The sequence below is a fragment of the Sporothrix schenckii genome, assembly GCF_000961545.1.
Source record: "Sporothrix schenckii 1099-18 chromosome Unknown Cont41, whole genome shotgun sequence".
NCBI lineage: Eukaryota > Fungi > Ascomycota > Sordariomycetes > Ophiostomatales > Ophiostomataceae > Sporothrix > Sporothrix schenckii.
In genome coordinates, this window is record NW_015971142.1 from 3,614,648 (window position 1) to 3,635,759 (window position 21,112).

A 21,112-nucleotide genomic window follows, 5' to 3' on the forward strand; every position below is an offset into this window, starting at 1 on the left:
GCGATAGGTTGCTTAACTACGTTGTTGCGATCATGTGGGCTTGAATTAGATGTGTGAAATGGCAAATATTCCGTTACCGTGGCAAAGCAGGATCGAGAAGAGGAGACAGGCTGTCGCAGCCCACGTGTCCAAGGAAGCGCAAAAAAAGTGGCAAGTAGTAGGATACGCATATTGAGAGTGAAATATGAATGCAAAAAGAAAACAAAGGCCGTAAAACATAGAAGCTCGCATTACACTCGCATTACTCCAGTACTTTCGTGGCGCTGTCGTAGCGCCGCCCTCCCAGGCACTGTGGTGGGTTTTGATTGCGTCCGCCGTCATGGCCAACTGGGTGCGCTTTACCGTCCGTTGCTCCTGGTCTTCGGCATCTCTCTCAGTCTCTTTGTTCTGTTGTTTTGTGCCCTCGTATCTTCCTCCAGCAAGTATACCAGACCGGCCCCGTAATACACGAATGCCTCATCGCCTCGCTGCGGCCGCACAGAGTACAACATCTTGCCTTTTAGAAGACAATGCCATTGACACAGCAAAACAACAGGACAGCAACACAAAGCCGTTTGTCCAACCAAAAACCCACCGCTCACCAGTCCGTGTTCCAAAGGGATAGTGATAAAGACAAAAGACAAAATGAAAAAGGAAGGAATCCCAAGGGAGTGTGCGCTTGAATGGGTATCGGGGTCGCATCAGCCTTTATTGGGCAGCGACGAACTCGCCCTCGACCTGAGCGGCGCCTGCGTCGGGTTCGACGTTGTGGTAGTCCAGGATCTCCGAGTACATCATAATCTTCCACGTGTCGACAGGAAGATCGGCGTCGTTGAAGCTCCAGTCGAACTTCTCGTCGGCGACCGGCTCGTCGGTGGGGTCGTGGTACGGCGCCAGGTACTCGTGGGCAAGGGCCTCGGTAGCCGTTATTCTCTTCTTGGGGTCAAACACCAGCATCCGCTCGAGCATATCAATGGCTGAACACCTGTCAGTACAAAGGGAAATTTCGTTCGAGAGGGGGGGGAAGGGGGACAAACTCACCCGAATCATCGGCGTTGGTAAACTTGTTCCGCAGGGGCAGGCGTTCCCGCTTCGGCAGAGACTTGACAAACCGCAACGTATTCTCGCTAGCAATCGTGTTGATGACGTCGTCTGGGGGGGTGCCCAGGAGCTCGGTGATGATGGAGAACTGGTTGACGTGGTCCTTGCCGGGGAAGAGGGGTTTACCCTCCAGCATCTCAGCAAAGATGCAGCCAGCGCTCCAGATGTCGACCTCGACGTCGTACTTTTGCCATGTGAGCATGATCTCGGGGGCTCTGTAGTAGCGTGTTGAGACGTAGCCGGTCATCTGGGGGTCCTGGATGCGGGCCAGGCCGAAGTCGCAAATCTTCAGGTCGCAGTTCTCGTTCACCAGAATGTTGCTGGGCTTGAGATCTCGGTGCACAACACCGGCGGAGTGGACATATTTCAGTCCACGCTAGATGTGAGAATCTGTTAGCATGTGAGGCACGCCCCCATTCGGCTTTCCTTTGCAGCCATTGGAACGTACCATGATCTGGTAGAGGAAGTACTGGATGAACTGCTTCTCTAGTGGCCGCGAGGTGAGCAGCCGGTGCAAATCTGTGCCGAGAAGTTCCGTGACAAAGTAGCTGCGCAACACGTGTTAGAAGCAAAAGAATGTCGAAAAGAGAGGAGCGAGAGGCGGCCCAAAGAACGTACATGTCCTCAAGAGGAGAGATAAAAATGTCGGAGAGAGAGATGACGTTCTCATGCCGTAAGTGTTTGAGCAGCTTGAGCTCACGGTAGGTCCGCTTGGCGAGGACGGGCGTACTGAACGGCTTCATGATCTTCTTGATGGCGACATTTTGGTTTGTGAGTTGATCGCGGGCAGAGCTGTAGAGGGGTCGTACAAGTTAGCAACTTGCTCAAAAGGCGTTCAGGCCGGCGTTGACAGTTTGCCGGCAAAAACGAAGGGCAAAAGAAAAGAAAACATACCAAACGAGGCCGAAAGCGCCCATGCCAACAGGTTGGAGATCGGAGTATCTAAAAAGGAGAGACGAGAGCGTACAGTTAGCTACTGTAAGGAACACAAAAAAAAGCCAAGGACGTCCGCACCGAGCGCAGAGCATGGACCACGGGAAGCACATCGCAAAGAAGAAGGACGGCGGGAGCGGGAGTGCGGGGGTGCAATTCTTTACCTAGACGTGATCTCAAACGTCGTTCCAAAAATCTGGGTGCGAATGAACTCGGCCATGATGTGGGTTTGCTGTCGCGGGGGAATGACGACGATAAAAAACGAGTTCTCAAGAGCAGGGAGAAAGTCAATGAGTCGAGGAGCTTTCTCGGGCGGGGCTCAGTTGTGAAGAGGAAGGTCGGTTACGCTCGACAGCAAAGTAGCGAATGTCAATGGAGAGACAAGGGAATGGAGTGGAGTAGAAGCGAAAGCGAGAAGACAAGAGTTGAATTCTAGGGAGAGGAAAGAAAGAGAGGATGAAGAAGGAAGAAACCCGATGTTGAGTCCGTCAGAAAGCCAGAAAGGACGACTAGGTTCAAGCCAGTAAACACGCGGTGCAGGGCCGTGACAATGGTTTGGTTTCTTGGGCTGAGCCGGCCTGAGGTCACAGTTGCTTCTGGGGATGTTGCTGAGAACGGACTGTCTCAGGTCTCTATTGGGAGGACGAGTTTGTGGGGTTGGTGTTTTGAAGGCGTGTCGTTACAGCCGGGTGGTCAAATAGTTGTATGGCCAGCTGGGGCAGTTGTATCGTGCGCGGGGTCGAAGGCAGATGCTCCTTGTTCGCTTTGTGGAGAGCAAAGGGAAGCTGTGCAAAAGATGCGAATAAGGTACAAGAGGGAGCGAAAAGAGGGATGTCGGCTTTGGAGATCGACAATTAGGGAGATGCGTTCTTCTCGGCTCGATTTTGGCCTTTTCTGTTTCGGAAGTTGCGACGAAGAACGACGACTGGGCCGCTGACAGTGGGAAGGTGCGCAAATTGAGACCTAAAAGCAACTTTGCTCGACTGTGTCGCGCCTGCTGTTTCTGGTCGATATCTCGGCCTATGAGCTTAGCTTCGCCGATTCGTTTTATTTTTGACAATGTCGCCTGCGCTATTGCTTAGTGGCGCAACTGGAGGGGGGGGACGAGCGGTGAAAAAGGGGCGCCTGGGGCGATGGACAGCGAAGGCTCGGGCTTGGGAGAGGGATGCTGTTTGCTTGGACTTGTACAAATGCGATTGGACAATCTGAAGGGCAAGCGACGATGAGAGAACAACGAAAAGCGCTGATGGACGACGAAGCGATGTAAAAAGGGAGGGCGACGGCAGTTTTTAAACTAAATGAAGCAAATCCAGGAAAGGTAAAATAACGGAATTGCAGGGGAATTAACCGCCTTTTCTTCGGGTCGCTCTCTGTTTTTCTGCGTGCTTCCACGCCGTCGTGTCGTTGCGCCGGAAAGGGTTACAGGCTATAGTATAGTGATCGAGATCCAAAGCGACAATCAGCAACAAGGCCAATGTGTTGTCTGTCCCGCGTTTTCTCGATGCAAAGCGGACGGCGGTAGCAGGCCCTAAAACTGAGAAAGTGGGGCGGCTCTCCACTGTGGGTGAGGAGGGGTCCCTGGACTGCACCTCGCCCGAGGAAGAGAAAACGAGAGCTTCAGGGCCCACGGCAGGATACTAGTCAACGCCTGGCCTCGCTACAACATAGTTTTGCATGTTTGCTCATTTTACTCGGCCGGACAAAGCCTCACGATCTCGTGGTGTACGAAGTACTCTTCCACCAGGTCCGACTCAGGTCGAGCTTCTGGTCGGCTCTCATATATCGTGTAGGAGCCACCTTCTTCCTTTTTGGTTTTTGTGTCCCCTTTCCTAAATGTGTGGTGCATTATTGGCAAAGCTCTCGGAAAGTGCGAATTTTATGCTCCCTTAGCTACCTTTCCGCGATATAGTTGCTGCAAGCAAATATGCCGAGGGCGACCGTCGTCGCGGCGCCCACCTTTGGGCGGTCGCTAAGTGAAATTAAACGGATAGAAAATAGCTAATATCTATAGAAGGAAAGGAGCAGTGTCTCCGGTCAACCCCACCTGTCTCGCCTGTATTTTTGCCTTTGTAAAGCCATCACTGTCAGAGCCGTTTCTTAGTGCTCCAGTGCCTTAGTTTATTAGAAGCTTTTAATTCAGTATTCCTAAATATACTGCTAATAATGAACCAAACTTCATAAATACTAATATTACTAGGTTGAGATCTCTGCCGTTCAATCTTCCTTACCGTCAGAAACCTTTCTCGGCGCTTCTCACTGGTTTCTCTATCTTTTCAGCCAACCTGAACAGCAGAAAATTCCCTCCCTTGTCCAAATGACGTCAGTGATACTGATCCATCGTGAGCACAGACGGCAGCCGCCAAACTCTATTCGCTTGTGTTTCTTCTCTCCTGTTCCAGAGCCACTGGATCCCGTTCAACGCAACGCACCATCCCCTGGCAGTGCCACACCACGACACTTCCCTCGTTGGTATCGTCATGTTTCCCCCGCCCACCTCAAAGTGATGTTTCTGGACCGCCTTCGTGCATCCCGAAAACAAGCATGCATTGATGACGCCGACGTTTTTCTTTCGTTTCTTCAACACCACGAGGACTCTCGGGATCCAACCTCCCACACGGCATTGTCGCCGTATTATCGGATACGTTGGTGTTCGGCCAGGCCGTGTATTCTGTATAGTATGCACATATCGTTCGATCGTAGGAGACATGGAAGACAGCACACGATCTCGCTTCCCTGCAAACTAATGCCAGTCTGACAGGTGCTCCCGTATTTACCCACAAAAGTAGAAAATAAAAATAAGAAAATAAAAATAAATCAATCTGTGAAAGGCACGCGAAAGGGACCGCCCGGGGCACCCAGTCGCGTCATTGAGCACAACAGGGTCCCTGATTCCATGGTCCCCTGTTCTCGGCTACCTTTCAAAGACGGTTTAGACCCAACATTGTATGAGGATATGAGATAAGACGCAAACACCGTCGGATCGTTCCTTGTGGCGTCTTGTCGTGTGGCGCTTTCCGATCTTGTGGACAAACAGGAGCGACAATAGAGAGGAAGCGTAGGTCTGCCTCTGATGTTTCAAAGACATTGAAAGTGTGTATGATCTAGTTTCATTTCTAAAGAGTTTTGTTGGCTGACGCCATGAGCGCAGAGCTCAGTACTACACAACCGTACTTTCTGCGACTCAACAAATTTGATACGGCCATCTCTCTTGCTGCTCGCCCTTGCCGCGTAGAAAATGCGAAAATTTCACAAAGGTCCCGCTTTGTCCACTTTCTTCTTTCGTCTTCTGTGTTTTTTGTTTTTCTATTTTTTGAGATGCAATTCGTACTGCTCCCGTTCTGGCCACGAGCCACGCTCACAATCACACCCGCAGCAGAAACGGCTGGGTGGGGGAGTTACGTTACCTCACCGGCTCCAAACCATGCACAATGACATCATCGAGTCCGATTCCTACAGCGCTATTTCCGTCCAATGTCATGGAATGCCAACACAGCAAACACAAGCGCAGCGAGACCACCTCCAGGATGTATGGACACCGACAGCCACGATACCTATCCTCCTCTCATACAGAGTAATTTACGCAGCAACTTGAATAGGAATGGCCAAGCATGTCCAGGTCCTCAGCTCCTCCACCCCTCCTCCTCTCCCATGCAGGCAATCCCGCCCCCAAAAATGTGTGGCCCGTATTCCCGACAACGGTTTTCTTCTCGGTTGCTATTTTTTTTTTGTTATCTTTCGACCAAAACGCCTCTGTAGTCTTCTGTAACTGTGCATTTTGATCATGAGACCACGTCAAAGAACGCCACAAAGTGAAAGGCAGGACAGGGCTTTTGTACAAGAGAACGTCATGAATGAGATGAAAAGGTATGATATGGTGGGATTCGGCTCAATGTCACATAATGGACATTGCCGTTAGTACAGGCTATGAACTAGGAAGGAAGCACTTTAGTGATGAGCATTCGATCGTATGCAATAAACAAAAGGTACCAAAAACCGTAAGATTAAAACGAGAACGAAAAACAGGGCCCAATACGTTAAAAGAAAAGAAACGAAAACACAAATATAGCCAGTCCCTGTGTCTTGTGATCGTGCTGACGTAAAACACAACGAGCTTATAGCTCACCCTCGGCCACGCCACCGCTCGTCTCGGGCTGCAGAGGTTCGACATTCCAAATCGCCTCGGCGTACTCGTTGATACAACGATCGCTGCTGAAGAAACCCATGCGTGCCACGCTCGTGATGCACTTGGTGATCCAGAGCTCCTGGTCAGCATACGACTTGTCGACAAGCTCCTGGGTCTCCAGGTAGCTGTGGAAGTCATCCGAGACAAGGTAGAAATCGCCGTGCTCGCGAACGGCAGCGACCATGCCCGAAAAGTCCTGTGGGTTGCCAAAGGTGCCGCTCTGGATGGCCTGGAAGACCTTGTCGAGGCTAGGGTCGATTTTGTGGTCCTGGCCGTAGGTGTGGTGGTGGCGCAGATCATCAACGTCCTCGGCAAGGTTGCCGAACAGGAAGATGTTCTCCTCGCCGATCTCGCGGGTGATTTCGATCTAAAATACGTGTCAGAATTTTTGTACAAGTGGACAATAACAAAGTGTGGGGGGTGTTATCGCGTGTATGCTTACGTTGGCACCGTCGCAAGTTCCGATAATCAGACCGCCGTTCAGGACAAACTTCATGTTGCTTGTGCCCGAAGCCCTGGGGATACCGGTTAGCTTTGGAAGGGTCATTTGGGTTATTTGGTAGCCCGCGAATGCAAAAAGGGGACGTACTCTGTTCCGGCTGTGGAAATGTGTTCGCTGATGTCCGAGGCCGGGATGATGATCTCAGCCTTGCTGACATTGTAATCTTCAAGGAAAATCACCTTGAGTGCGTCGCCAATCTCTGGGTCGTTGTTGACTACGGTGCCCACGCTGTTGATGAGGTGGATGATCTGCTTGGCCATCCAGTAGCCGGGAGCCGCCTTGCCACCGAAGATGGACACGCGAGGGAGGACCTGCTTGCGCTGCTCGGGCGACATCGACCTGAGGACCAGGTAGCGGTGGATGACACCAAAGATGTTCATCTGCTGGCGCTTGTACTCGTGGATACGCTTCACCTGCACATCAAAGAGCGCCGTCGGGCTGACAACGATGCCCGTCGTGGTCTTGATGTAATCGGCCAGGCGCTGCTTGTTGGCCAGCTTGATCTCGGCCCACGCCTTGCGGAACGCCGCGTCGTTGACAAACAGCTCAATCTTGTTGAGCAAAGTCAGGTCCTTGAGGAAATGCTCGGGGCCGCCCGCCTTGGAGGCAATCAGGGCCGACAGTTTGGGGTTGGCCTGGTGCAGCCAGCGGCGGGGCGTAATGCCGTTGGTGACGTTGACGAACTTGTCCGGGCCGAAGACGGTGACAAAGTCCTTGAAGATGGTGGTGCGGATGAGATCCGAGTGCAGCTCGGCGACGCCGTTGACCTTGTGGGAGCCGACAATGGCCAGGTAGGCCATACGGATCATCTTGGGCTGCGACTCCTCAATAATGGAAACGCGGCTCAGCATATCGCGGTCCTTGGGGAAGTTGCGCTCCACCATCTGCAGGAAGAAGAGGTTGATGTCGTAGATGATCTGGAGGTGGCGCGGCAGAAGGTGCTGGAAGAGGCCGACAGACCACTTCTCAAGCGCCTCGGGAAGCACGGTATGGTTGGTATAGCCGAACGTCTGCTGCACAATGTTCCAGGCATCGTCCCAGTCAAGACCTTCGAGATCAATGAGAATGCGCTGCAGCTCGACAATGGCCAGTGTCGGGTGGGTATCGTTGAGCTGGATGGCGACCTGGTCGGGGAATTCGCGCCAGGCGCGCTTGGTCTTCTTGAAACGACGCACAATGTCGTAGAGCGAAGCGGCCACCCAGAAGTACTGCTGCTTCAGGCGCAGCTCCTTTCCGCGGTCGAGGTTGTCGTTGGGGTACAGCACGGCGCTGATGGTCTCGGCGCGCTGCTGATCGGCCACGGAGCTCTCGTAGTCGCCGTTGTTGAACTTTTGGAAGTCAAACTCGCCGCCAGACGCCTGGCTGGACCACAGACGTAGGTTGTTGGTGGAGGGAGTGGCGTAGCCGGGAATGGGCACGTCGTAGGCCACAGCGCGAACCACCTCGCCACCCTCCCAGTGGGCAGTGACCTTGCCGGAGTCGTCGGTCGTCTTGTTGACGTTGCCATAGAATTGGATCTTCAGGATTTGTTAGTACAAGAACAAAAGAGACCTCCAATTTATGAGTGGGAGAGGGAAAGCATACATCCACAGTCACATCGTGACGGGGGAACTCCCACGGGTTGAAGTCCAGCCAATAGTCGGGCACCTCCACTTGGTAGCCGTCAATGATCTCCTGCTTAAAAATGCCGTAGCGGTAGCGCAGACCGTAGCCCCAAGCAGGGTAGTTGAGCGACGCGAGACTGTCGAGGAAGCAGGCAGCTAGGCGACCAAGGCCGCCATTGCCCAGCGCAGCATCGTGCTCTTGCTGGATGATGTCCTCGACGCGGAAACCAAGCTCGGACAGACCAGCTGCTTTTGTTAGCACGCCTGGGGCGCTGGGAAACGTATACAAGTAAGAAACACATCACATACTCTGGGCAATCTCCTTCCCGCCAATGTTGAGCATGGCGTTGTCGAGGGCACGACCCATCAGGAACTCGAGACTCAGGTAGTATACGCGCTTCGAGTCGGCAAACGTCTGGCGCTGCTGGGTGCGGTTCCACTCAATAATCAGGCGGTCGCGGAATGCCAGGCTGGTGGCGGCGTAGGCGGCAGTCTCGTCGCAGTTGAACATGCTCCGGGCCAAGGTGGTCTCGATATGGCGGACGACCTCCTTCTCGAACTGGTCCTTGTCCTTGAAACCAGAAACCTGGTTCTTCAGCCATGCCTCGCGCTGGGGCTCGGGGATGGAAGCTGGGGGGGAGGGGGAGAATGTTAGCTAGTTTCCGGCAGCGGAGGCCATCGAGGCACAAGAAAGAGCCTCACCTTCAACACCCTTGATCTCCTGAGCACCGAAGCCGGTAAAGGTACGCTTGTGCTTGGGGCGGGTGATGCCAGCGGGGCTGACAGAGCCCTGAATGTCGACAATCGGAGCACTGGCCGAGGGACGGCGCTCGCGCGTGGGAAGCTGCTGCGCAGACATGACGATCTGTCGGTTCGAAACGGTTGATCGTGGCAGATGGTGGGGAGGGGATCGTGGCAAGGAGATAAGAGGCCGAGATAAGAGCTATCCAAAGAGGTCTGGAAGAAAGGACAGGGTGATGTCAACGGTGACAAGAAAACTAGGCACAAGCAACCAAAAACAGAAAACAGAATCCAAAAAAGATCACGACAAAAGACAATGATGAAAAGCACAACCACAATCGTCTGTCAGAAAGACAAGGAAAAGGGGGAAAGACAAGAAAGAAGGGGGGAATGGAGTAGATGACAGGAGGTGAGCAGGGCGGGGGAGCTTAAGAAGAAAACAGGATGGGGTAACCGGTCTCAGCGTCTAGATGGGGAGGTAAAGAGGGCAGGTACGATGCACTATAATTAAAAAGTGGGCATTCTGCTGCTTGGAGCTTAGGAGCTGCAACTTTTTTGCCTCTACGGGTCCGGAATGCGTCTATTGTACGAGGAAGGACCGACCGTGCTGTGCCAGCGACAGATATTTTCAACTTCTAATGGAGCGATTGGATCTGAGCCGCTGCACGCAGCTGCACGAGAGGGGCAGAACAGGAAGGGTTGGGATACAAGAGCTTCGAAGATGACACCACCATGGATCCCACCCTCGTACAGGAAATGGGAAAACAGAAACACAACCACATTCTGCAAGCTGTCTACCGGCCACTTTCCTCGCGTTGCAAAAGACAGAGACGCATATGAACGACCCAGCACTACTTGCAGCCAACCGCATATCTCTGGCAAGGCCAATTTGAATGGGAGCAGATGGGAGAGCGGGACGGGATGGTGAGGCCGTTGATGGGCTGTCCGACAGTTCGTTAGCAGAAGTAAGAAAAGACGCGGAGCTCGCGCCATATGATATCAGAGATAAGGAATGCCGCGTGCAAAGAGAGACCTTGGCGCATTCGGGTGGTGAATTGGTGGCAACAAACAGATGGCAACAAACAGCAACGGACAGGCTCGACGTGGGTAGCTTCAGTGAGGGTGGGGTAGATGAGAGGGACGAAAGAAAGGAGCGGTGCTGTTGGGGTGTCTGTCCATGGCAACTTGGAACCGCGTGAGGAAGGATGTCGATCGCATGCGTGGACAGAAGCAGTGCAGAATGCAGCGACCAAGTGACTGAGACACTTTGATCGGGAATGTGTCAGTGACAGAGGACCAGGTTCGATACGATGGCCGCATGGAAGCGAGCTGCCAGCCTACCGTCTCCACCGATGCAGTCATAACGACGGGGCCATTGTCTCACGCCAGGTACAGGTCCGGTAAGTAATGATGAGAAATGGGAACCAAAGAGAGTGCCGAGTTTTGTGGACGAAACGCAGTTACTTCGCTGTTTTTTTGCGTTGCTTTCGCTGGTACCTTTTGACACAGCTCTCACACGAGCTGCCAGCCGTTCTACCTTCAGAGTACAGCTGTCGCGTTAGCATGTGATCCCTGATTCAGGCTTCCTTCCGCTTTCGTCTTACACGATTGCAGCTGGGGCAGACGGAATCACACGACGACGTACTGAAGACCGAGTTCAATCAACGTACAATGGGAAATATCATCGAGCAGGATACTCGCAGCCATTCGCACGACGTACGCGGGATTAATTGACAGAGCTTGTCTGATGGCCAGTGGCGAAAAAGGTAGCACGACGCAGCCAGGAACCCCGCCATACAAAACGACAGCTCCCCTGGATTGAGTGCAAGTCGGTGTCCTTGCCTGAGCTGTTGCCCTGACTTCCCCTGGCCTTTGACGCACGGCGCAAGTCCTTTCGACTCGCTCGTTTTTACTCTTTGTAACGTCCTTTATATTCATTCATCCATTCATCAGATTGTGGTTTTTGATTTTCCCCTTCCCCTTCGCCTTCCCCTTTCTATCGGAAGTGGTTACTTCGTTTCTGCTCGTGGCTTAGTTTTGGGCTTTCTTCTGCTCTCAGTCAGCGCGATGCCGAGAAAGAAAACGCTTCTTAGCACTATGGAGTACGGCCGTAACCAAGACTCCGGAGACCCGAGGTGCATAAGGTTCACGGTTTGGTGACTTGAAACAACGACGACGAGAAAAAGGCCGAACACACCGCCTCACCTGTCCCTCGAATAGTTGTTCGGAACGGGCATCGAGGAGGTTGTTCTGTCCAGAGCACGGCCACCCACGAGACCCATATGATTGGACCAGCAGCCTTGCTGGGTGAGGACAAAGAAAATGGAACGAAATGGGACCAACTCCACATTTTCTTTCTCGGTACGTCGTAGCTTCAGTTGCATTACCGTTAGTGCTCTGTATAAAGACCATGAACGGCCTTAAGGGCCAGGCACGGTTCAGAGGAGCTCTGAACACAGAGCAATTACCTCAAACTCGGGCACCAGCTTTTGCGTAAACGCCGTGCCAGCATTCCGCTACAGTACGACAGCTCTTGGATACGTGATTGTTGGCTGTTTTACTGACTTATTACATCTGGAAGCCATCAATCGAAAACACTCGGTTAAAACCACTTAATATGCCGGCGCGTGGTATTTGAATTGTAAAATTTGCAAATAAAACGCAGACGAGGTATGTTGCAATAGGGTAACGAAACAAGCCAGAGAACTTGGCAGACTATTTGTCCGAATAAATATCAAAAAATACCAAACATCAAAATAGAGTGTGCCCACCCTCCAAATCATCAAAACAAAAGGCCCGTCGTTCAAAAACGCTCAGAAAACGCCTCGCAAAGCAGTCATAAAATCGGAAGAGGACTTAAGAGACTGTGCTCCAACTTTCCTTGTGAACCATTCAACGCCGTAAGTCATGCAAATGAGAAAGATAAAAGCAGGACCAAATAAAAAAGGCAAAGCAAAAATTGCCAAAACCGAGCATCGCACAGAACGTGAGCGTTCCGCTTTGTCCAATGCGCGAAAAGGCGGGCATGTGCTTCTGGGAGTCGACGCCGGCGAAGCGATCGGCGTCGGTCATTAGTCTTGGGTCGTCGGTCGTCGGTCGTCGGCCGTCGTTTGTCCGCTAAATGAAATATGGCTTCTTCGGTTCGTCTTTTTATAGGATACCGGAATCTTTGAGAGCGTTGTTGAGTATCGTCTCCTTCACCGCCGCAAAAACTAGGCGAATGTTGGACGTATCGGTAGCTTGGGTCAAACTGAGAGTGGCATGTTAGCTTCCTGCCACCGGTTGGCACAAAGGGCGCAAATCGGGACCATACGTACTGAGGATATAAGTTGAGGTGTGCCCGATTCACCTGATTGAACCGCCAGAGCAGGTACTTTGCTGCCTTATTGGCATCGTCACCGCCAGAGTAGTCAGGGAAGTAGTTGCCCAGAGGTGACCGGCCGAGCTTCTGCTTGAAGATATCAACCTTGTTCAGGAACAGGATGATGCTCGTCCGCATGAACCATCTCGAGTTGACAACAGAGTCGAATAGCAGCAAACTCTCCATCATTCGGTTCTGACTGCTTTCCTCGAGCAGAACTTGATCGTACTCACTCAGAGCCACGCAAAAGATAATAGATGTGACATCCTCAAAGCAGTGAATCCACTTCTTCCGTTCGCTTCTCTGGCCACCAACATCGAACATGCTGTTATGTGGTTAGCTTTGCAGCCTCAATATGAGGGTCTTCAAGGCGCTGAACTTACTGGATGCTCAGTGGGCCCATCTGGAAGCGTGTTTCGTAGATACCGGTTGTTTTTGTTCTGGCGCGCAGAACGTCCATCTCGTTCGGGATATAGTCTGGGTGAACAATCCGCCTCACCTCGTCGAAAAAACTGTTTCGTTAGCAGAATACTTATGTTTGATGGTACTGGCCGTGATCATTGCGCCACTTACTATCCTGCCGAGTCCATGAGGTAGAACTCCGTCTGCCGCTCCATGAGCTGGCCCCGGACAGGGTCCTCCCAAAGAGCCAGGACAGCCTCGCCAACTTTGGGGTCGATGCTTGGCTGTGGACCAGATCCGATTGAATAATCGAGCAAAAAGTCGCAGTACGCACGGATCTCATCGCTCTCTAGCTCAATCTCAAACTGGCGCATAGCGTTGATCACGGCCTTGGCGCATTCGAGGAGGTTCTTGAACACGGTTGGCCGGTAGCTGAAGAGTTCATCCTCCGAGTAGCCCTTCAAATGGATAATCTTCATTTGTTTGACGATTGTCGACTTTCCTGATTCCCCCGAGCCTAGAGTACCGCGCTGTTAGCTTGCAAGAAAATGGCTTCAGACAGGACAAGGGCAAAAGCGTAAACGAGTGCAAACACTCACCTAGCAGTAGAATCTTGCATTCTCGCCGTAACCGCTTCGAATCTTCCTCGAGGTCTTTGTCGATCTTCTGACTCCTCTTCTTCTGCTCCACCTCCTCACTATTTGAACTCATGCAAGCCCCCATGATAACCATTAGGTCAAGTGGACCGGATGCGTGTCTAAGACTGGCGATTGTATATTTTCGGCGTGCAGCTCCTTCTGCTCCTGCCGGATATCTTGTCCACAGTTTCGTTTCTTTTCAAGTCGTCCAAGGTCGCCTATTCGGGAGACACGAAAAACGGCACGAGTGAAAACCCGAGACTGTTGACGAGTCAAAAACACGGGCTATATCGAGACGACGATTTTTCCGCGGTGAGGTCCTCTCGCTACACGCGGCAGAAGCCCGTGGATAGTGGCCCGCCTGCGATTTCGGTTGATGAGCGATCAATCGCTTTGCGGTCTCTAATCTGCTGTCTCGTTGGAGGATGTCGTTCAGTTGCGTCCTCGCTATCCTGCAGCGCGATGTGAAAGGGCCCACAATTGGGAAATGAAGGATTCGATTGAGAAATGGTCAAGTCGGGAGAAGACAAGCTACTTGTTCCGTATATGGGAGAAAAGGACGGTATGTCGAACAGCAGAACGGGAAACGGCGGGTACGGGTCAAATGGAGCTGACGATTAGGCTGGCTGGCCTCGAAGTATGGTTGGCTTTGAGGGTTTACGCGGGGAGGCAAAGACGGCTCAAAGCAAATAGCGCAGGGCAGGTGACAAGAGGGTTGCGTCGAAAATGATGTCGCGCGCTTGAATTATCGTCGTAGAATAGAAGACAGGGTGGATATTGAGGATCCTAGGAATTGTCGCACATGGACGAGTAGCGAAGAGGCTCCGGAAGCGAGTTCGGCGATAAACAGCGCTGGGGTTGATTTTGAGCTGAGAGTGCTGGCGAAACGACTAGCGGGGAAGATGACGAGAGGGTGATGTGGGTTAAGAGGGTTGTCGAAATGTCGAAAGAGAAGCGTACGACGACAGAATGCAAGATGTCGCTGTGAGACTGTTGTTGAAGAGTTTCGTTCGTCGAGTCGCCGAGGGTAGTAACGAGAGAATGAGGAGGTGGAGGAGGAGGAGGAGGCGGCGACGGAGTAAGAAGGAAAGTAGAGACTAAACGGTTAGCTTGGGTAGCATTTTATTTATTTTATCCATTTGCATTTTGTCATGGGGCGTGGCTGTATTACACTGTACCGAATGCCTCTTCCAGGCGAGCGGACAGGGAAGACGAAAATGAACAGAAAAGAAGAGTGAAAGACAGAGGCCAGCAAATAACGAAAAAGAAGAAGACGAAAATAGAGGTGTTGAAAATGACAGCCTAAAAAAAAGGACAGAATGAATATGGACTTGGCGAAAGACGTAGCACAGGGAAATTGGTTAGACGGGAAGGGGAAAGTAACGGCGAGATGAAGGCTGACGAGCAACATGCGAATGGCGGAAACAAGGGAGTAGCAAAAGTGAATTGGAAGACGAGAAGGACAAAAACGAAGCAAAAGAGAGGGGAAGTCAAGAAGGCAAGATGTTCACAACACACAAAAAGACGACAAGAGAGGCCATAGGCGGGCCGGGACACCAAGACAGTTTGTGAAGGAGACACCGAATGAGAAACAGCGGAGACGACGAAACTCTTTGAAAACTCACAAATAGTGTCTGATGCGCGGCCGGCAGAGCTTGCCCAGAGACAAAATGGCGGATAGAGCCAGTAAAATGTGTTTGCAGAAGCTAAATGGGACCGAACGTCCGTGCGACTGGAAGGGTGCGGAGGTAGGGTGACAACACCACGCGCAGAAAGAGGAGATGTCGTTCGCCAAGTGGGAAGAGTAGGATGCCAGCCATTCGTTGGGGAGAGGGCGACAAAATAGACGGGAGCTGTCAACGATGTTAAGGTGGGAGAAGGACAAGGGAAGTCTTGAGAATGGAATACGCAAAGTGTGAAAAGTCAAAAAGAAAGGGAAAGAGAGAGGTTAGAGCAATCACTACATAGAGGCCGCAGGAACGACACATGAATACAATAGGAAGGAGCGATGCGCCGCAATGGTGTACTCTCCTAGTCGGGCTTCAGAGGGAAGGAGCGGTGGGATTGTGTCGAACGGACCAACAGACAGAACAAGCGGCAAAGCGCTGTAGGGCAAGAGCGGCGAACCAGGGTCTCTGAAAGAGAAAGAGCTACGCAGGTGTGGGGAACCAGCAAGGCGCAAATGGCGCATGGCGTCGAGATGCAGAGCAACGTATACTTTTCACAGGCGGCTGCTTCGGGCACATACCTACAAAATGCATCCCATGCAACCCACACAAATGCTTTGCCATCGCTTGCCTGGGGAATAGAATAGTTGGATGTGCAGGTATGTGTGACACGCCCAACAGGGCCAGATTGATTTGGCAAAGTCCTTGTTGACGGAGAATGGGGCCACAGAGTTGAGGACGCGCCAGGGAAACAACGATGGAACAGGCAGAGACGGCAGGCGCGACCTTCGCAAGTGACGCCCCACCATTGCCTTTCTCATGCTGTTGTTCAAGGACTCGCAGGTGCGGTCGCCGTCCAACGGAACTTGCTTCTATGAACAATATTTTTACGAACTTCGCAAAATACATCATTTGGACAACGAGTGTGTGAGGACAATACGAACGAAGCCGTCAGCCACACCCAATGAAACCGAAAACCTGTCGATCAGTTGCGCCTTACCTTAAGCCTAGCATACCGAAGAAGAAAAAGGAAGCCGCGTTAGAATCTTCGACACAGAGGCTGAAAGGCTCTCTAGCAGGCTCTCTTTCCTAACCCCAGTCTATCCGGTTTTCATTGCTTGTGCCCGTCTCTAGCTCTACCCTGTGCGACGAATAGCAGACCGGTGACTTCTTTTGGAACAGGAATCTGCCAGGTTAGTAATAATGCTCACAGTCATGATCTGCTGAGAGCCGTCGCCACGTCGCCACCTTGACATCAACGGCTCGCTCGGCATACAGAAAGACGCTCGGTGTCCTGCTAGCGGCCCACCCTTTCTGTACCATTTACCGGGGCGGGAGGCGGCAGTTTGAAGCTCGAAACTCTCGAGGTTATCCCTTTCTATTGGGAGCCGGACCAGAGCACGCGATAGGAAATGCGAAGGTATGTGGTGAATCTGACCAGGCTCGGCTTGGAAGACAAAGGGACGAAAGATGCGAGAAGGGCATCGTGCAAGCACATGTGCAGCCTAACTACGGCGCACCATTGAGCAACATACTCGTGCCCAGAACACTGATTTGAACCTCGGTATACGTGCACACAAAAAGGACAAGGAAAAAGGGATATGGAAGGCCAGTCGTCCCAAATCGCCATTATCGGCTCGTCTTCTGTGATGACGACCTAGCTACGCTATACGCAGGCACGGTCGCTCACAGAAAAACGGTGTCAAGTGGCAGAGAGCCGCTGCTCACACCATATCTTAGTGATATCAAGTGGCACGTGGCAACAACCTACATAGCTGTAGGATTCGACAGCATCTTACACAGCAATCGATTCGGACAGCGTGCCTGGCGCTCTGATTCGCGAAATCACCCCCCCTCTTGGAATGGAGGCTGGCAAAGAGACTCTCCCCGTCCGCTCTCAAACTTGGAAAGACATCGTGAAGGGAGAAGTGGTGCTGGGGCTGACCAACATGCAGTGGGCCCAAGACCACTAACACGGGCGTGCCCGTATGTATCCCTTAAAGTTGCCACATTCCACATCAATGACAGTAGCGCAAGGTGCAGTACTTTTGTCCTTCATACGGACGGAGTTCGATGTGGAGGGGTTCGTGGTAAAGTCATCAACGGCACAAAATTTATCCAATATAAAAGCTTCAAGTCTCGCGGCCGACAGTATCAGTAACCATGTAGCTAGGCTAACTACATCCACCGCTCATTGTCTCCGTTGCTGCATGATTCGAATTTCAAATACTTCACGGCGCATTTCAACAGCTCTCGAATTTTGTCCCTGGTTCAGACAAATCCTGGCCACGCCAAAGATGGAATGGCGTCGCGCACAAGGCGCCCCTCCTCATATTTTCGGTGGCGCAGGGGTGTCCTGAAAAGGCCAACAGAACAAGGATACGCCAAAATATGTAATACTCTGCAATACTGCGCGAACCTGCTGCGAGTGCCTGTAACACTGATGAACCCGGCCAAACCGCCTATGACTACTTTTTTGTGGACCACCGGTGAAGGAAATATCAGAGTGGGAGATGCCAGAAAACGACCTACGATGTAGTAACTAACCCCTTTGTCAAACAGCAGCGAAAGAGGAAGAGAGAACCAAATCGACTGGTGAGGTACTGCTCCGCAAGTGCTCAAGTGCTCCACATCCGTTGACATTTCTGGACAGGGGCTGAGGTCCGAATCAAACGAGGGTGCAGTTTGCGTCGAGAGGAGAGTGTCAGAGATTGGGGAGTGGGCGAGGAGGAGAGCACAGACGGGGAGAGAGATGAGAAGCAAAACCGCCCATTCCGTTGATTGAGCATTGTTGCTAAGCGACAACAAGAGCACGGATGGAGCTTCGAGGTTAGACAGTCGCAAGTCACCCAGTGGTCCGCGCTTCTTGATATTGCCATCCATCACGCGATTTTCAGCTGGAGCGTAATAGGGGGCTAAAAACACCGACAGAAACGTATCACAGAATATGGAAGGATTTGCATCACAGCCAGTGCTTACGACGTATCTCACTTGACTTGAATTATATGCATCGTACGCACAAACCTGTTTCCCTCGCGTGGCCAGCGTCCATTCTGGCTTTCTGGAAGCCCTGTTCTCTGGCTTTCAGGCTCGCTCGGCTTGCTTGGCTCTCTTTTTGTTTTCATTTTCAAACTCTCGCACTGCCCTTTTGGTAGCCATGCTCCCTGTGATGACGGATCACAATCCTACGTGTTCATCCCCGATCGAACGTTGCAAGGGAAATTCAATAATAATACGAAAAAGTACGGAGTAATTACGTATACGTTGTGGTTTGGACTGCCGAGTTGCCGTCCCTCGTTCATTTCCTATTTCTTGGTTCCGTGATACCCTCCCCTTCATTTTCCACGTGTCGTTCGCGTGCAGGACGGGCGGCTCAAGGGGGAACAGAAAGGGGGTGAAAACGTCCGGCGGTGGGTGGAGTTGTGAAGGAAAGCAAACCCGTTTTCTGTGCTTGCCGACGTCGTATGCAGCTTCTGTTTTCTTTTCATGTCTCATCGACGAGCATTTCCTTCTTTTCGTCCTGAAACCGTGGGTTGCATCTAAAGCAGGCACAATCAATAACGCTGCATAACGAGAAAAAGAAAAAGTACCCGGGAAATGATATAACAAAAGGAGTAATTACCTGCCTGCACACAGCGCAACTGAGTAATACTCCCATCCAATCCGAAGGATATTGCAACCATGGTATGGGTCGCCCGCTATCACAAACGACAGGGACGATAAAACCGCAGAACGTTGCCGAGGATATCGAACGCAGAGTCGGATGGGGAAATATGCACAGGCGGTTTTACAAGAACAGAACAACGACGTGCAACAGGAAAAACCTCTGGCTACCGCGCACCGGGAGAGAGATGTTGTCCTCCTGCAAGTATGGGAAGGAAGCGTAGGAAATTATGTGAATAAAAACCCGTGATTTTGTCCGACTTACGATTTGTTTTATGGGCTTTGCACCAAGACGATGGAAGCAAAAGAAGCCCCGGCACAAACACGAAAAACTAGAGAACTGTGGCTCAGTGTTCCAACCCCGCATGTACATGCGATCCGGAGGGTTCCATGCCATGAGAAAATCACGCTCGTGTCGGGGAAAGGGGATGCGTCTATTGGGCAGTGGTGTGCAAACTCCTCGAGGCGAACTCCAGACCAGACGATGATCGCCGCCTGACCGTCTCAACGTCCGGAACCAGATACCGGTTTTCACGTACAGACTACACGCTCTCGCATTCAGATAACTGCCTAAATCGCGAACCGAGAATCGTCATGGACGGTAACAGGTTCACTTGCGTGTCAGTACCTGATCGTCCGGGATTCGTACCTTTTTCAGGCGCTGGTCATTAGACCGAGATGTGAAATGCGCAGATGTCAAATGCTCAACAGCAGTGACCTTCTGACAGACACCGCAACTGGTAGGCCTTAGCATGCAGTGGTTATAAGACGATGCAAGTTTACGTACTGGAGTATGTGTCATAATAGTTGACTCTTCAATGACCCTCAAGTCTGCCCGAGTATGAACCAAGTCGACAGCGCTTTAGCGCACAAAAGAGACGGAAGACGGGAAAAGGCTTTCTCAGCTCCTTTGGAATCGGCATAAAAAGCGAACTATTTTTATATCCTGGTCACAGCTTGGGAACAAGCTGCTGATGGTGTAGACCAGAAGACAGTCGTCACCTTTCACCACATGGTGGAACTGATCTGTCCGTGTTACTAGTATCGTACCGAAGCAGAGTTGAAACCGTGCGATGGCAAGACGACACGGCAAGTTTCGCTCGGAGGCGTCCCGGGACGAAGTAGCTAGCACGTCCCTCCTTGCTGCCGGTTTCCCAACCTTCGATAGCCTCTGTCCCATTTTTGGTATTTTCGTTTCCTCGCCTCATGCTGTAGAAAGAGCTGTCTTCTGTGAATAAGCACTACACAACTCATCCCCGTCCTCCGCTTGCGCCTTTTACCCTGCAGACGAAGGAAGAGGAATCTTTCTAGAACGATTTGGAAAAAAAAACCGGCAATCACATGTCTCCTCCTGTCACTTGTGTCCCCATTACTTGAGCCTTTTTCTCGTCCCTCATTTCCCTCATACGCCGCACAATTTCTTCTTTTTGTCTTCCTCGCATCCTGCCCTTCTCGACTGCTGTACGTAACGCAGTAGTGCAACTACAAAGTAGAAAATGGTGGGCCAAGAATGTTGCTTGAGGGAAATTGCTGCTTTCTCCTCGCCAAAGCAGGACAAGCATGCCCGAAGCTGATAAGTTATGTCGTACAAATAGGGAGGTTATGGCTCCCCAAATAGGAAGGAGCCTAGCCAGGGCCTATTCAGCGGTTCGGCCGTGATCTGTTCAACTTTTATTTCAGCTTCATAGTCCATAGTCCTGTCTGATCTCCGCCTGCCGAAGCGGCACCCAACCTTGTTGCGCATCTGGCCTCTTTCCTCATTCTCACTACGCCTGCTTGGCGTCCTGGGCCGATCCACCAAAAGCTTCCTTCCAAGGCCTTGGTGGGTACAGGATGAGCTGTTGTTATCTTGTGGGTCATATTACAACATTCTATGGCGAGAACGACTTTGGACGACAACGCGATAAGAACAGGAACCAGAGGGTCTAGTATCGTTTTTGAAGGCTTGGATGGTATGGGTCGCAGCGCAAGGGGGAAACATGTTATACACGTGGCTGCAGGATAACAATCATGAGCGACTTCTTCTGAAAATGCGCCGAGTCCTGTTCCTTTGGGTTGTGAAAGGCCGAGATACGGGACGAGAAAGGCCAATACGGAAGCCTTCAGAGGCCTCATCGTGCCGCGTCAGATGCAAAAGAAGAAGCTGAAACCAACATGATAGTCGATAATCTGATCGCTCGCAAAAGTGAATCTATCGTATAGCTGTACAAAACGACTGTCTTTACCTCCCAATTGCCCAACCGGCTCGCCAAAAGGCACTGAAAAACAAACCAGGCATCCGACCGAACCGCCTCCGCCGTAACAAAAACACATGGCAAAGCTAGATATTGGGCATCAA

At 51.7% G+C, this 21,112-nt stretch overlaps 4 protein-coding genes across 4 annotated transcripts; all 4 read right to left on the reverse strand.

Moving 5' to 3' along the window:
* Positions 1-687: 687 nt before the first annotated feature.
* On the reverse strand, positions 688-2,233 carry SPSK_07444 (p38 MAP kinase; the record flags this gene model as incomplete). Its single annotated transcript, XM_016734106.1, has 6 exons — positions 688-956; positions 1,021-1,456; positions 1,529-1,628; positions 1,699-1,872; positions 1,975-2,022; positions 2,178-2,233. 6 exons carry the CDS (start codon positions 2,231-2,233, stop codon positions 688-690), a joined length of 1,083 nt encoding a protein of 360 aa, XP_016591484.1.
* A 3,892-nt stretch (positions 2,234-6,125) lies between these two features.
* Positions 6,126-6,743, reverse strand: SPSK_08003 (uncharacterized protein; the record flags this gene model as incomplete). Its single annotated transcript, XM_016734655.1, has 2 exons — positions 6,126-6,563; positions 6,639-6,743. 2 exons carry the CDS (start codon positions 6,741-6,743, stop codon positions 6,126-6,128), a joined length of 543 nt encoding a protein of 180 aa, XP_016591485.1.
* Positions 6,744-6,748: 5 nt separating this feature from the next.
* Positions 6,749-9,161, reverse strand: SPSK_07089 (starch phosphorylase; the record flags this gene model as incomplete). The annotated part of the gene is made up of 4 exons (XM_016733758.1): positions 6,749-8,215; positions 8,283-8,566; positions 8,612-8,932; positions 9,005-9,161. 4 exons carry the CDS (start codon positions 9,159-9,161, stop codon positions 6,749-6,751), a joined length of 2,229 nt encoding a protein of 742 aa, XP_016591486.1.
* Positions 9,162-12,193: 3,032 nt separating this feature from the next.
* Positions 12,194-13,538, reverse strand: SPSK_07554 (guanine nucleotide binding protein (G protein), alpha, other; the record flags this gene model as incomplete). The annotated part of the gene is made up of 5 exons (XM_016734214.1): positions 12,194-12,293; positions 12,361-12,729; positions 12,788-12,916; positions 12,978-13,323; positions 13,406-13,538. 5 exons carry the CDS (start codon positions 13,536-13,538, stop codon positions 12,194-12,196), a joined length of 1,077 nt encoding a protein of 358 aa, XP_016591487.1.
* Positions 13,539-21,112: the final 7,574 nt, after the last annotated feature.